Genomic DNA, 16,515 nt, shown 5'->3' with positions numbered 1-16,515 from the left:
TAAGTCCAGACAGCCAGCTCTATATATACGTATTACAAATTTACCTACTACATATTTACTTGACTAAATTTTTTTTTAATTGTAATGCTGATAGAATATTTGTTGTTTTTTTTTTTGTTGTATTAAACATTTTATTTCAAGTATACAAAACTGAATTTAGTTATAAAAATTTCTTTTTATATTTAATTTACATTCTTATGACCATTTTTAAAGCATCTCGGTTAATTTTGGCTTGTTTTAACATGTGTCCTTCAACAAATATATCCGACTCATATTGTAGATAACCGACAGCCTTTTCTACATACATCAAGGCTTCTTCGAGAAGTTCTTTGGGCGATAAACTCACTTGCAAGGAGATGCGGCGTGTATTTTCGGCCACAGCGGAATGAACTTCAAAGCATAAATTACCCAACATACGAACTTCACCTTAAATATAGATGAAATTAAAAGATAAAATATAATTTTTAAAGTATTTTCAAGTGCAAGTAGACTTACAAGGTGCCAATATTTCATATAGTTCAACTAATTCTCTGCCATACTCTATTTTTAATTTTAGATCTTCATCTGGCAGAATCATTAGTTCCTGTGGTTCCTTGCCCAGTTGTTGTACCAAATGTATCTTGACTTCACACATGTAATAATGATGACTGGGTAACCATCTGCCATAATGACTTAAATATCTGAAATATATAATATAAATGTTAAATAGGTTGGTTGTGTACTGCTGAATTCGATTTTTAAAAAGTAGACTTTTTGAACTTTCGACTTTTTTAATAAGTGTAAAAAATACATGGTTTCTACACAAGGCGAATTCATACAAGGTGTCATAACAAATGTCAAAACACAAAAATGAAAAATTAAACATATACATAAGTATTAAAACTTAATATAGTGTAGATAATTGAATAGCAAGGGCTTTACTTATTTATGTAAAAAATTAATATTTTGTTAATAAGCTTAGAATATGTAGATATTTAAATATAAAAACAAGCTTTGACAATTGTTAGAACCAAAAAGCGAAAAAAAGTTATCAGCTGCTTAACTGACTTCACCTTGTATAAATTCGCCTTGGTTTCTACATTTATTGATGCTCCTTTTGCAATAAAAAAGGGAATGTATTAAGGCGATAACGTATTAAATAATATTATCACTTTTGTTTCTAATAGTTCGATTTAAATTTATAAAATAGTAAACAAATTTATATTACTGATTTGACATGTTTCTTATCAAACACTTTCCTAAATTCGATTATATACGATATGTCTAAAAACTTTTAGTTTTTATAGAAAAATTTTAGATGAATTTTGAAACAGAATTATTTTATAAAATTTTTTTAATTATTTGATTTATTTAATTAAATATTTTTTTTTTAACTATCTAAAAAAGTAGACTTATCGACTATTCGACTATTTATAGTTAATCGACTTTTTGAGATAACGTAATCGATTGTTTGACTTTTTACCGACCAAAAAGTCGATTTCGAACAATCGACTTATAGAACCCTATTGCATACAGGTCAATTCACCATAAAACTGAACTGAAGAAGAATATCTTGAAATGTATGTTCTTAATTTTTGAGTTTTTTCTTAAAAATTAGTTAATACTAACATGAAAAAGATGTCAAATTTGGAAATGAGATTCTAAGGATGTCATGAGAATAGGATTACTTTTGCAAACTACCTAGCATTTTTTCTAAAAAATTTTTACATAAGAAGGATATTTTAAAATTTTTAAATTTCGAGGCTAAAAGACATAAAATTTTCGAAAAGCCTATTCTTTGTTACAAATAATATGACAAATAAGCCCATTAAATCATTTCAAGAGTTTAGTTACAACTGCTATGATATAATGAATAATCAAATTTGTGAACACTTCAAATAAATATGAATAAGTACTAAGTGTTGCAGCTCTTATCATACTTGTTCGCTTTAACTGAAGACGCCTGTGTATTAGGGTGACCACAAAAAATGTTGTGGATGTTCCCAACTAAAATAAAAATGTTATTCATTCTAAGCTATGTTTAAAAATCTTTATCCTGTGTGTTCAGTATTTTGGTGATCGAGGGATACAAATCCTGTCCTGAAAAAGGAAACATGAAATATGTTGATATCATGTGAAAGCTCTTTGAAAAGTGCTTTTTATGATGTCTCAGGAATTTTCGTATAAGTTCAAAAATATTCAAAACTAGCTGACTTACCGGACTTCGCTCGGTAGCTATTTAGTTCTTCAAGTTTATCCAAAAAATTTCTCTTATAAAGAAAAATTAGAAGTGAAAGGGAGGCAATATATTTAAAAACTTAAAATTTTTTTTTTAATTTTTTTCTTTACAAACCATCTCCTGAAAATTTCGAATCGAATAAAAAAATCGCTCCAGCCGTTCTCACATGATGCCATTACATACATGGAACATTTTTATATATATCGATGTCTTCCGATTAATTTTCACCAAGATTAGTCCTATTTGATAAAAGTAATTCAGAGACAATTTTTCAACAAGATCGGTCAAGAACTTTCTGAGTTAGAGGGGTCAAAATTTGACATTTTGGCCAAAGTGATGTTTCTTCTCATCCATTTAGCTTATTACCTATTGTTCATAGCAAGATGTGTCCCAAATAGTTTAGACAGCTATTTATACATCTTTCGAAAAAAAAAAATTTTAAAAAATTTTTTAATTTTTTTCCGAAATCAAAAACTTTTAGACTTTTTTTCAAAATGGGGCCTTTTTTTCTCAAAAGAAAGCTTAGATAGTTTCCATGAAGACCTATTTAGTCGCTTAGTGGGATGCGAGTTGGATATCTATCAAAGTAAATGTTTTGTAACTCAAAACATAAAATTTTTTACTTTTTACAAAATGGGCCCTTTTTATACCCTTCAGCTTCGTGAGAAGGGTATATATAAGTTTGTCATTCCGTTTGTAATTTCTACATTTTTCATTTCCGACCCTATAAAGTATATATATTCTGGATCCTTATAGATAGCGGAGTCGATTAAGCCATGTCCGTCTGTCTGTCTGTCTGTCTGTCTGTCTGTCTGTCTGTCTGTCTGTCTGTCTGTCTGTCTGTCTGTCTGTCTGTCTGTCTGTCTGTCTGTCTGTCTGTCTGTCTGTCTGTCTGTCTGTCTGTCTGTCTGTCTGTCTGTCTGTCTGTCTGTCTGTCTGTCTGTCTGTTGTCTGTCTGTCCGTCTGTCTGTCTGTCTGTTGAAATCAATTTTCTGAAGGCCCCAGATATCTCCGGGATCCAAATCTTCAACAATTCTGTCAGACATACTTTCGAGAATTTTGCTATTTAAAATCAGCAAAATCCGTCCATAAATAACGGAGATATGAGCAAAAATCCGAGACAACCTCTGAAAATTTCATCAAAGAACACAATGTATTGCATGCTTTGACAAAAAAACAACAAAACGTATGCTTGGATGTGCAAGCTTTGTGTATTTTGTTTTTTTTGTGTTTTGTTTCTTTTGGCGTTGTTGTTGTTTTTTATACAACTAAAGTTTAGTTTGGTTGTGTGTTGGTTTTTTTGACAAGAAAACAACAAATCGTATGTTTGAATGTGCATGCTTTGCGTATTTTGTTTCTTTTGGCGTTGTTGTTGTTTTTTATACAATTAAACGTATGTTTGGATGTGTGTTGGTTTCATTGCCTTGCGTATTTTGTTTTTGTTTTTTCTTTTGGTGTTTTGTTTCGTTTGGCGTTGTTGTTGTTTTTTGTGTTCTTGATAAATTTAGGATGCTGTACGCTGAAAGTGGGCAATGTACATACATATATACTAATTATAAAAAATAATAATGCATCCACAACAAAGGTGAAGGGTATATAAGATTCGGCATAGCCGAATATAGCACTCTTACTTGTTTATTTTTATTTTTATTTTACATAAAATATATCTAAATGGTTTGTTTTATAACCCGGTGAGATTAAAAGGTGTTATGTAACAATGAAAAGCTTATTAAATTCCGCTTATTTTGATATCCATAATGGGATTGACATATAGCTAACATGAGATCAGGAAGAAAAAAATTTAAATAAAATTCGATACGGAAAAAACCGATTAAGTGAATTTATATGAATATGAAATCATAAAAACCTTAAAAAATTACATTTTATCCTTTGATTCAGCTTAGAAATACTGACGCCATTTCATTTTATTTGGAAACATCGATACCATATTTTTCCTCCCTACAAACGGCGCCACCCTACTATGTACAGAAAAACCCAAGCAGCATTTTAAAGTCATCGTATCGTGTGTCATGATTTAAAAATTTTGATCGTGTGTACAAAACACAAAAAGATTTTGATAAGAAATAGCCATCTCAGTGTTTATTAACACATGTAGTTGCAAATTTAATTAATATGTAGCGCTCCAAACAAAAAGGGAACAATAAATAAATTATGAGCTGAGTCAACGCCGAATATTAATTACACTATACTGGTAAAACTTTATATGAAAGCTTTCTGTCAACGTCCCTGTTCGAAATGGATCCGCATATAATGTGTTTGTTCTCACTTCACAAGCTACAACAACAAAATTTATATGAAATATTAATTAAACTGTTAGAAACTATCTATGTGATTAAAAGTTTATAGGTAATATTTTCAATATTAGTTGAAATTGAGTTAAATTTAAAAAAAAAATTAAATTAAAAAAACTCCTAAATAAAAAATATATTTCATTATGATATTCTTATTACCTAAATAAATTGTAGCCCAAAATTTTATTTGATTATACGATTATCTATCGAATTGTTTACTTAGTATAATAAGCAAGGATAGGCTAGGTCAAGTATTTTTATACCATTCACCATGAGTGGCAAGTGTATACATACATATAAGTTTATCATTCCTTTTGTAATTTATACATTTTTCATTCGCGACCCCAGAATGTAGTATACATATATATGCTGGATCGTTATAGATAGCTGTTTCGATATAGCCATGTCCGTCTGTATGTTGAAATCAACTTTCCGTACTCCCCAAATAACTTACATTTATGATTCATCGAGAAAATCGGCCCACGGCTGAGATTTTTTACCTATTTTTTAACTATATCTGGATTATTAAGTCATTAATATAGACGCTTATGTATATAACGCCATAGTAAGACACATTGCAGGGGTCAAAATCGGGAAATTATTTTTTTTCTAATTAAAAATAAATTTAAATGAAAATATAAAAAATTAAAAATTTTTTATATTTTTTTAAAATTGTGTTTACCTAAATATATTTAAATTTTTTATTTTAAAGTATAATTTGATGAAGGGTATACTAGATTCGGCACAGCTCTCTTACTGGTTTTTATTTTCAAGTTACCAATACTTGGCTAAATTCACAGCACTTTCATCTAGCACACTGGTGGTGTAGGGTATAAAGAAAATTATATTGCGTCACAATAAAATGATCGTTATTTTTTTAAACATTCACATACAGTATTGGCCATAACTAAAGCACCCCCTCATTGGATTTTTTGAAATCATAATTTTTTTGATAAAAACGGCTTTTTTGGGATGTATTTTGTATATATTTTATTAACTAATATTGTTAATGTTCATTTAATATTCATTTAGTAAAAGATAATTTTATTAAAAATTAATTTAAAATGATAAATCATATAAAAACTCAAAACTCAACGGACAAAACAAAAGCACCCTCTTATAAGATGTTTAAAAATTTGACTCGGTACTGCATATTTGCAATGTGAGTTATCGGGAATAACAATGAATGGAATTAAAAATTCCAAAAGATAAAAATATAGGAAGACGTAGTGTGCAAAATTTAAGTTTTATACAGTTTATTGTGAAACAAAAACAATGACAAGGAACAAGTACTCCAGTGAATTTAAAATTAAAGTTATTGAAGACTGGAAGACGGGCTTATCACTACATGAATTTAGTAAAAAATATTCAATTAACAGATCAGTTATTTCCAGGCTCGTTTCAAAATTTTTTAAGACTGGTCGATAATTTCCGGTGCATTCTGGAGGTCGTTCGTGAAAAAAAACACGATATTATGATTTCTTGATCAAAAGAGCAATACAAAAAGATCCTACAGCATCAGCTATTCAAGTACGAACAAGTTTAAGATTATGCGTTAGCGAAAGAACAATCCGTAGAAGAGTAGTAGAAGCCCGATTATTCAGCTGACGACCAGCAAAAAAAACATTTCTATCAGCTAAGAACAAGAAAGCTAGACTGAAATTTGCCAAAGCCCACATCGACTGGAGTGTCCAAAAATTAAAGACAGTAGTGTTCCCTGCCGAATCCAAATACAACTTAAAAAGTTCCGCTGGAATAAGGCGTGTACGCTGACCAAAAGGAGGAAGACTGAATCCTAGGTATTGCAAAGGAACAATTAAACATGGAGGAGGCAATGTAATGGTCTGGGGTTGCTTTTCTGGTCAAGAATTTGGGCCAAATCATAAAATTTATGGGATTATGGATCGGTTCATGTACCGTGATGTATTGAAAGCTGTAATGTTGCCTTATGCCAGTGAAGAGATGCCAATTATAGGGAGCTTCCAACAGGATAACGATCCTAAGCACCCCTCCAAAATTTGTAAGACTTGGCTACACAGCAATAAGATTCTGGTTCTTCATTGGCCTGGTCAATCTCCCGATCTCAATCCTATTGAGAACTTGTGGCACATTGTTAATATGAAAATAAATCGTGAAAATTGTTGAAATAAGGATTGGAAATTTTCACGATTTATTTCATGCCGTTAAAATAGCCTGGGAAGGAATATCGAAAAACGCCATAAAAACATATTATCTTCTATGCCAAGAGATGTTCTTGTGCCATCCAAAACAAAGGATTTGCAACAAAAACTTAACTAAAATTTTTTTTTTATATTGTATCCTTGAAGGGGTGCTTTAGTTTTGTCCGTTTCATTTTCTACCTTAAAATATTTTTTGATTTTAAGTTACCTCTTATAGAAAGGTTAACTTTGAAAGTATTTGTTTATCAATACTAAACATATTAACAAATGAAAATAATACATAATAGATATTTAAAACTATGATTTTATACAAAAAAATACCATATGAAAAAAATTCATTGAGGGGGTGCTTTAGTTATGGCCAATACTGTACATACACACAATTTTTATTATCTACTTTACTATATTTTCAATTTTATCAAGTTTATAAAATATATTGGTTAAAAGCAATACAATCACAAATCATAGCAGATTTTTTTTAAAAGAATTTCATCATTTGCTTTCATAAAAGCCATGCAAAATATTTAATTTTTGTTTAATAAAATTAGAATGAATATAAAATCCATCTATTTCTCAAAATAATAAGAATAAAATTATATTTTGGGCCATTAATGCATTCAATACTAAATATTAATCAAAATATTTGTCTTTAATAGTTTCTAGTTACTATAACAAAATTTTAATACATTCTACAAAAGAAAAAAAAATGGTTCAAAAAATTAATAAAAAAAGATCTATAATTTATGGATACATTTTTAATTCGGTTTAAAAAATATCTACATGTAAACAGTTTTAAACAAAGTAAGATATTTACACGGCGTCAACTACACAAACAGCAGGCATTTTGTTTTATTTGAATCAATATTCTGTTTGACTGACTGGAAGTACTTTTTCTGTCTATCATTAGAAAAATTTTACTGTACTAATGAAATAATCGCTTTTGCAATTAAACTATGAATAATTTTAAATTTTAAACGATCACTGCCATAAAAGCTAATCATTTCTTTTAAATAAATACGTATACAATTGATTGGTTAACTACATAAATTACATTGTGTTTGCTGTCTAAGAGGCGGTTTTTGACATTAAAATTAAATGCCAATTAATAATCACCAGGGAAACCAAAATATGCAAATGCATGTTTTTTCTGGTAAGTCTAATGAGCACATAGATAAGATATTTACACGTTTCAGAACTATTTAAGAATTTTGGCATCGATTTGTTAGTGCATATTTTACCCTTAAATACATATTTTTGCATATATTTGTTTTAAGAGCATATTTATGTCATATTTTGCGTTTTTAGAGCATATTTTACTGTTTAATATCATATTTTGACTTTAGCAAAAACAAATTTTGTCTTACTTATTTTTCGCTGTTGTGTTACAGGTTTTTACTTCCTTTGTTTAAAATTCAAAATTGAAAAATAGATGGCTTTTTTTTTAAAAAATAACAATTCGAAAAAATGTTTTATCCAAAAAATGAAAAAACTGAAAAAAATGTTCAACTAAAAAAAAAAAATTTTTTTTCTAAAAAATTAAAAAACTGAAAAAAAAATTTTGTTCACCTAAAAATATTTAAATTTTTTATTTTGAAGTATAATTAGGTGAAGGGTATAAGATTCGGCACAGCCGAATATAGCTCTCTTACTTGTTTTAATATAAAATAAGCACTATTTTAATAATAGCTCCATCTAAATATTAAATTTTAGTTTTAATTCAAACTTAACCGTTCTAAGTGTTAAAGAAATATTGTCTTTTAAATTTGCTCCTGTAACATCAGTTGATGTCGAAAGAACATTTTCTATGTATAAAAATGTTTTCAGATCCAATAGACAACGATTTTTATTTGAAAATTTAAGTAAATTTTGTTTGGTTAAAAATTATGTAAAAGTTTTGTTTTTTTTAAGAGCATATTTTTTAAATTTTAAGAGCATATTTTAAAGTTTTTACTGCATATTTAAAGCGCCTAAAACGCTTTTTTTAGAGCATATTTCCGGTTTCCCTGATAATCACATTAGTTAGTCTAAAAATAAATCTAATGTTATGTTCAGACTTGAGTTTTTAAACGCGTTTAAGAAAATTTTGATTAAGTTAATCAAAGCCGTTCACATTACATTTCAGATGATTAAGTTGACAGTAAAAGTCAGCTGCTTAATAAATAAAAGATCATTAAAAATGGAAAGAAATACTTTAATAAATTTATCAGCAGAACTTATTTTGAACTTATTAATGATAAAAACGAAATAAAACCATATAAAAGAAAGCGAAATGTTGTTTATGAAAAAAATCCTTCTGTAAAAATTTAATTTTTTATCCTGTCAATTTGAAGTATGATTGAGATGATTAAAGGCAATACGATTACATTCCATCAACGGTCGGCTAACCCATCCTTAACTCCTCAAATGTAAACAAGTTATAAGCTAATGTTAGGTTTAAGTTTAAACTTTGTGGTATATTTTAAAAACAGTGAGTAATTTATAAAGTGTTGTTAAGAAAATATATTGAAAATATTAAAGTAATTATTTTCCGGACGTGTTTCTGAATCAAGCCCTTATTTTAATCGCTAATCTTCAAGTCAAACCCCTGCCCTAAATGTAAAATCCCATAACTAATCAATTCATAGATACGCTACCATTACCTTAGTGATAAGGGTAATTTCCATAACATCAATTTTGTAAAAATCAAAAAATAAATAATTAACTGCACCCTTCGATATAGAATTTTTTTGGTGAAAAACATTTTTATGAAGAATGTATGTATATTTCAAATTTTACCACAAATATGGATTCTAATTTATGAATTTTTATTTTAAAAATTGCTAAAAAAAAAAGAAGAGTACTGTCACTTAGGAATCAAGCTTTTGGAACTAGGTGTTTAATAGGTACATTTAGAAAAAAGCTCTATTATAATTGGATATGGGCATTTCCACAGAAATGTCCACCGTGACCGGAAATAAAAAATTTCATAAACAAACGATTTTTGTAACATTATATTAAAAAAATTTCTAAATTTTTATAATGTAATGTATTTTTAGGTAACCTTTTTTGTTATTTTTTTTCTCTTAGCTACTTTTAATGATATTTTCTTTTTAGTATTTATTGTTTATATACATATTTCTATCAACAACAAATTATTACTAAAAAATTAAATGAGGCCGAACAAAGCATGATTAACGGTAAATTTTCATTTGATTTTATCATGTTCCAATGTCGCGTTCCGGTACCTAAATCATCGTTTGTTATCAGTACTCTGATTGATAATTCAAATCAAAATTTTGTGGCTTTAACTAAAAAACAAGTTACAGCTTCTAATAAATATGCTATGGAATTTTTATATTTATTTTTTACTTCAAAGGCGTACGAATGTCGCGTTGGGGACCGTGGAAATGCGCATATCTATCTTCTTCTATATATATAAAAATTAAATGGTCCATGTATGTAATGACATCACTTGAGAACGGCTGGAGCGATTTGACTGATTTTTATTCGATTCGAAATTTTCAGAAGATGGTTTGTAAAGAAAAAAAAAATTCAAAAATTCGGAAATTTTAATTTTTAATATATTGCGTCATTTTCACTTCCCATTTTTCTTAATAAGATACAATTTTTGGAGAAACTTGAAGAACTAAAATTAATAAATAACTACCGGGCGAAGCCGGGCGGTCAGCTAGTATATAAATATGTATAAATAATAATTACTAATTTAAGCTACAACATCTCAGTTAACATAATATAAAGTAATATTAAAATTTTAAATAACTACTAACTTTTAAATATTGCAGACCATGATTTCAGTTAATATGAATCAGTTTCGCATATTCTGACCATTTAATATTTTCATTCAGTTTTATTTATTGCCTGCCTATATTTTTTTATGTTTACATGATTTGCAAAAATTGTCAATATCAAATATGTATTGAATTCTACAATACAAACATGTACATTTGTATGTTCATATATGTGAACTAGGGTTTCTAATTTCCCGGTTTTGTCCCCGGCAAATGAATGTAGTAGTACTGATAATCAAAGAAACTTTTCTAATTTCTAAAATTATGTTATCATAAAATGTTTGGATTCAATTATTAAGATAAGACAAACCGTAAAATTAACAATATTATCTACTATATATCTAAATACAGAATATATGCTTCTTCTGCAATATGAAATATATTTGTCGCTTACTTATGGCCTGATTTAGAAACATGGATAGAAAACACTTTTTGAGTGTTTTTCATGTAAACATTTTTAAATTTGTTTCCATTCGTATTTCTAAATATTGGGAGGTTTAGAAGAATTTCCGAATTTGTTTGGGATTTTCAAAATTGTATACTCTAGTGTGAACGTATTGACAGACTATTATTTTTATCAATCGTTTACGGATATAGTAAACTTAATGATAACACGAGTAACCAAGAGTGGGAGAAAATATGTTCACATATTTTTATGAATGTTCTATGGTTTGGCATTAAAATAGACCACCAGGGATACAGAATTATTTGCACGAGAGTAAAACTGCGTCTATACTTGATACAATTTTTGTTTTGGTGTACTTCAAAATAGTTGTGATGGGAAAAATTATAAGGAATAGTCTCCATTTATTAGAGTTATTTAATCGTTAGATTTATTGGAACTTCAGCTCAGACGACTTTGTCTTGATAACAAACAAACGTCATTAAATGCTATGATAAACATTTGTCAAGTATAGACATGGGGTAGAGTGTATGTATTTGCTTTCAAATTAAAATACACGAATAACAAATGGAGTACATATTTGTTAAACGTGTTAGAAAGAGTACAAAAAATAGTTCACATTAGCGAAATGTTTTTTCAAACCATATTCTCAAAAGCATTTTGTAAAAGTTCGTTCACATTGATCAAATATTTGACGAAAACACGTAACCACTATTTTCAGAAAATCTTATCATGATAATATCGATCTTATATTCTGATATTTTCTAAACTAAAGCTTGTTTATTTTGTTTAATATTTGTTCAATAGAAAGAGAAATGTTGATTTTTTAGTACCTTTTAAGTAAACAACAACTTACTTGCGACAATTTTCCTTCGTTTTATCCATTGCATTCAAATCACTACCCGATCTTTCTAATATATTGTTTACATATGTTTTATCCACTTGGTGCTTACATTCGTTGCAACTAAAAAAAAAATATAAATGAAATAAAAAAATAACGTTATTTAATGCTTACTTAATAAAATTTCACTTACGTCCAATCCTTGTGCCAATCATTCAAATTTGATGGCAACATCAAGCCTCTACATTCGGATTTCTCACATTTTAAAGCACTATAATTTGTTCCATATTCACTGACATCAACACAACGGGGACACTGACATTTAAAGATTTTCGTTTGCATTAAATGACGCTGACGATCGGCTGTACCCCATACAGCGTCCGAATAGCAAATGCTTAAATGTGAACCCTTCTTTATTTCCTTGGGAGCCCAGAGCACAAGATGGCCATCTTTATTGAAACTTTTGGCTATATTGGGCGTACAGGAGTGCTCTAGGAACGAGGCATTATAGAAAATAGCAACATGGGCTGGATCAGAAGTGGGTACTTCATGGCCATTGATTTGTAAAATGCCAATAATGCGCATAATTTCATCTTCACTAAATATTTGAGTGTTGAAGTATCTAAAAAAAGAACAAAGAAATTAAAAAGAAATAAGAATGTATCATGATTCATGACCATATCGATATTTTATTTTTAATTTAAGATTTCAAAGTTTGCCAATATGAGATTATCTAATTACAGACATTTCAAAGACCTTTTCAACGCCATCTTAATTTGGACCGGCAATGGGTCAAAATCGGGAAAAAATATTTCTTGACGCAATTGTTTTCAATTTCAAATCTTTATCTTAAAGTATTCATTGGTGAATGGCATATAAGATTCGGCAGTGCCGAATATAGCTCTCGTACTTGTTAAAATTTGAACTATTAGTCCCTCTACTCACTTTAAAATAAATTTACAAACACTTTCGTAATCGGCCTTCCATTGCATAGAGCCACGCCTTTGATCCTCCAACGATTCCAGCTCATTAATTTGTTTCCACTTCTCAGCATCTTTATCGCGTAACATCAAACAACGAGCAGTGCTCAAACATTGATACAACGGATGAGGATTGGTAAATTCTTGTACGTTAGCCTTTTTCCCCCTTTTAACGGTCAATTCGCATTCGTAACGGTGCTCATCCTTATTTTTGCATTCAACACCACACAGAGGCCAACCGCATTCTTCACAATTTATATAATCTGTGGGTTCGATGGCGTTTAAACAGCCCAAACATACCGGTGGCGTTAACTGAGAGGGGCCTCTGAATAAAGGAGCCTCTTTTAAAATAATTTCAAACGGTTTAATTGTACGAGTGGTTACCAAATGACGACCCAATTCCTCATTTTTAACAATCTGTATAAAATTGAACAAATATTAATGCACTTTATAACATTTATTTAAAATAATTTTATCTTCATCATTTCTACCTTATATGGATGACAGTTTATCTTGTGATTTTTCCAATCTTGTTTTTGATGCTCTACACAACAGTAAAATACTTGTTTACAGTTGGAACAACTATTTTTTGTTTCCGTTTTACAAACTGTACAAGGATTCATATTTATTTCTATATAAAAAAACCTTTTCCTTTTATAAAATTTAAAAATTTGGTTCTTTAGTATAAAAAAAGCGGCCGAAAGTAGAGAAAATTAAAGAAAAACTAAATTATACCACATGAAAAATACTATAAATAGATTTTGGTTCTCTCATCATGTTCATAGCAAGGGGGCAGATACACAAATTTTCATACACATTTGTTTCGAGATGCTTTTTTTCATTATTATTAAATTGAATACATAGCATGATTGTTTGCCGATCGATAATTGTTTGATGTTTATAAGAGGACCACAAACTACATATTTTGATTGAAATGATTAAACAAAGGAAAACTGCAATTTTACAGATTTTCAAAGAAATGATTTCTTTTTAAGGCCAGTTAATTCATAAATGTTTAATTTATGAATATAAACTTGTAAGTGTCCATATGTTAAAGTTTATTTTCTTATTTTTCATTTATAAAGGTTAATTTTTGTTAACACATCACTTTTTCTTGAAATAATTTATAATTTTTTAAAGGATTCTCAAGTGAAATTACTTACTAAGTTTTTAAACAATTACATCGATTTTATTTTGTACTTTCATTAGGAACTTTTTTTAATTTCTGACTAAATTTGAATGTATTTACAGCCATAGACAAACACAACACATAGATCGGAAACTCTCCTGTAAAATACCTAACTCAGTTGTCAAAAACCTAAGTGCTGAGAATGAATTAGTAAAAAAAATGTGAAAACAAAAACAACACTCGTATGTGTGATTATTTTGAGTAATTTTTTTGTTTGAGTTTTTTTTTATAGTTTCCGTTCTATGTGTATTTTTCCTTTATAACGAGTGTTTGTATTTAAATTCCCCCAAGGAAATGTATTAAACTTGTTAGTCAGCATTTGTTTTTTCTTTTTGTTAGGAATACATTGTGACACACATTATGGGTTAACAATTACTTCCTAAATGGGAAATCAGACATTCAAAAATGCAAAAACCTCCAAAGGATTTTTAGAAAATATAATATGGGCATTTCCACAGAAAGGTCCACCGTTATTATATTAAAGAAAATATCAAAATTTGTATACTTAATATAATGTATTTTTAGGAAATCGTGAGTTATCATGAGACAATTGGAGTGAAAACTAAAAAAATATACATATTTTTGTTGTTTACATATTTATATCATGACTGCACTAATCTTAGGGCACAGCTATACGTTCAATATATATTGACCGCGTTCCAGCGCTGTAGCATTCAGTATTGATGGATTCCGATCCATGTCGCCAAATATTCTGAAATAGAGATCGCGGATCACGCGATAAATATCAACGACTGACCCGCACAGCATGGATCGTGATCCAAATATCACAATTGGTCCATTCATAAGGCAATAACAACATTTTCAAACCATTGTGAAATGTTAGAACATTAAGACAATATGACATGATAGGATGCCTTTTGAATCGACCAAGTATAACTTTTAGCAGTGCCTTTATAAAATCTTTCTATCAACAACAAATTATTACAACAAAATTAAAATAGGCCGAACAAAGCTCGATTAACGGTAAATTTTTTATTTGATTTTGTTCATGTTCCAATTCCGCAATCCGGTTCCTAAAACATCGTTTGTAATCAGTACTACGGGATCGTTATAATAATGTGGCTCAACATTTTAATTCAAATCAAAATTTACTATAGCTTGAACTAACAAATCAGTTACTGCATGTAATAATCACACTAAACATTTTATTTTTTGTCTCGTTCGCGATCGCAGAAAAAGTATTGCAATAGAAAGACAAAATAAGATAGAGAATAAAATAAATTTGAGGGTTATACCTGCAAGCAAACATTGGCAAAAACAGTTAAGAAGACAGAAATTGTATTACAGAATTGCAGAAAACTCACTAAAAATGTTTTGCGTTTGAAAAACAAATTAAGCTAAAACAAGTAAGAGAGCTATATTCGGCTATGCGGAATCTTACATATCATTCACCAAATTATACTTTAAAATATTTTTTTAAATATTTTATTTTTTTTTTTATTTATTTCATTCATAGTAATATAAAAAGCCATTCTTGGCCATTTTTATTTAAATATATTTTTATTTAAACAAAATTAATTTTTTTTTCCAAATTTTTTTTAAAAAAGTTTTTTCCAAATTTTATTTTTAACATTTTTTTGTGGAAAAAGAATTTAGACAAAAAAAAATTTTTGAGGTTGTCCCGTTTTTTCCTTATATCTCAGCCATTTATGGGCCGATTTTAAATAGCAGAAATTATATACCCTTGCCACTCATGGCAAAGGGTATAAAAATATGTTTGAGGGTATAAAATTTCATCGAAATCGGCCCAGCCGTTAAGGAGGAGTTAGGTTAGGTTAGGTTCTCCAGGCAGCCACGAAATGAGGAAGAGAGAAGAGCAGCTCACATGGGTCCAGCAATGGTCCTTTTGTGTTACCTGAAAGTAGAAGAAAGCAGAAGAAAGAGGGACAGATATAAGTGAAAAAGGGAGAAGAAGAAGATTGAAGAAGGAGGAGTTCAGTTACTAACACACGTACAGAAGAATTATATATACTAGGATCGCCTGGTGGTCAAAATTCGACCACTAATAACGAAATTGTACAGTTACTTTTGAGTATACGCAAAAATATTTGTGTACAAATACACGTGTATTTAGGTGTGCATAAACATGTTGTTGTTTTTCAAGCAAATTTAAAACGCTTTATGGAAAGAATTTTTAAAAAAAAATTATATTGTGCACATCTAGAGAAAATAACCTTTTAAACCATATATGTTTCATCAGTACTGGTGGACAATAAAATACTTAAAAGTGTACCACAAAAAAACGTGTGGCCTATTTATATATAAGATAAAGAAAAAAGAATTAACATTTTGATTTTTTCATTTTTCTAGAGACAGTGCTACAAATATGCTATCGACAAATTTAAGAAAAATATTGGTCAGTGACTAAATTAGCACATTCGTGATCGAAGCTATCGTATAAAATGTACTAAATTTCTTATTCGATTTCCAATGCCATATTCTCGAATAGGAAAATTACGATAAATTTTACTCGATATCGAATGCGGTAATTCAGGCCCAGATTTCTTTATTTTTTCACTTCGAAGACGGATGAATGTCGCGTTCGGGACCATGGAAATGCGCATTTAAAAAAAAACTATAAAA

General features: G+C 29.1%; 1 protein-coding gene across 1 annotated transcript; it reads right to left on the bottom strand.

Annotated features, from left to right (window-relative positions):
* Positions 1-98: 98 nt before the first annotated feature.
* Positions 99-13,395, bottom strand: SmydA-1 (SET and MYND domain containing, arthropod-specific, member 1). Its single transcript, XM_065511474.1, has 6 exons — positions 13,214-13,395; positions 12,688-13,139; positions 11,936-12,364; positions 11,758-11,865; positions 496-680; positions 99-426 (listed from the first exon to the last, which is right to left on the bottom strand). The coding sequence occupies exons 1-6, from the start codon at positions 13,343-13,345 to the stop codon at positions 188-190; spliced, it is 1,545 nt and encodes a 514-aa protein (XP_065367546.1). The 5' UTR covers positions 13,346-13,395; the 3' UTR covers positions 99-187.
* Positions 13,396-16,515: the final 3,120 nt, after the last annotated feature.

This window comes from Calliphora vicina, chromosome 5, assembly GCF_958450345.1.
Source record: "Calliphora vicina chromosome 5, idCalVici1.1, whole genome shotgun sequence".
Classification (NCBI taxonomy): Eukaryota; Metazoa; Arthropoda; class Insecta; order Diptera; family Calliphoridae; genus Calliphora; species Calliphora vicina.
Note: the sequence above shows the minus strand (reverse complement) of the source record. Positions and strands in the feature narration are given on the sequence as shown.

Coding starts and splice junctions, on each gene's coding strand:
- SmydA-1 (XM_065511474.1), bottom strand. CDS start 13,345: ATGAATCCTTGTACAGTTTGTAAAACGGAAACAAAAAATAGTTGTTCC. Junction 13,140..13,213: donor TAAACTGTCATCCATATAAG/GTAGAAATGATG, acceptor AATTTTATACAG/ATTGTTAAAAATGAGGAATT. Junction 681..11,757: donor ACGAAGGAAAATTGTCGCAA/GTAAGTTGTTGT, acceptor TATATATTTCAG/ATATTTAAGTCATTATGGCA.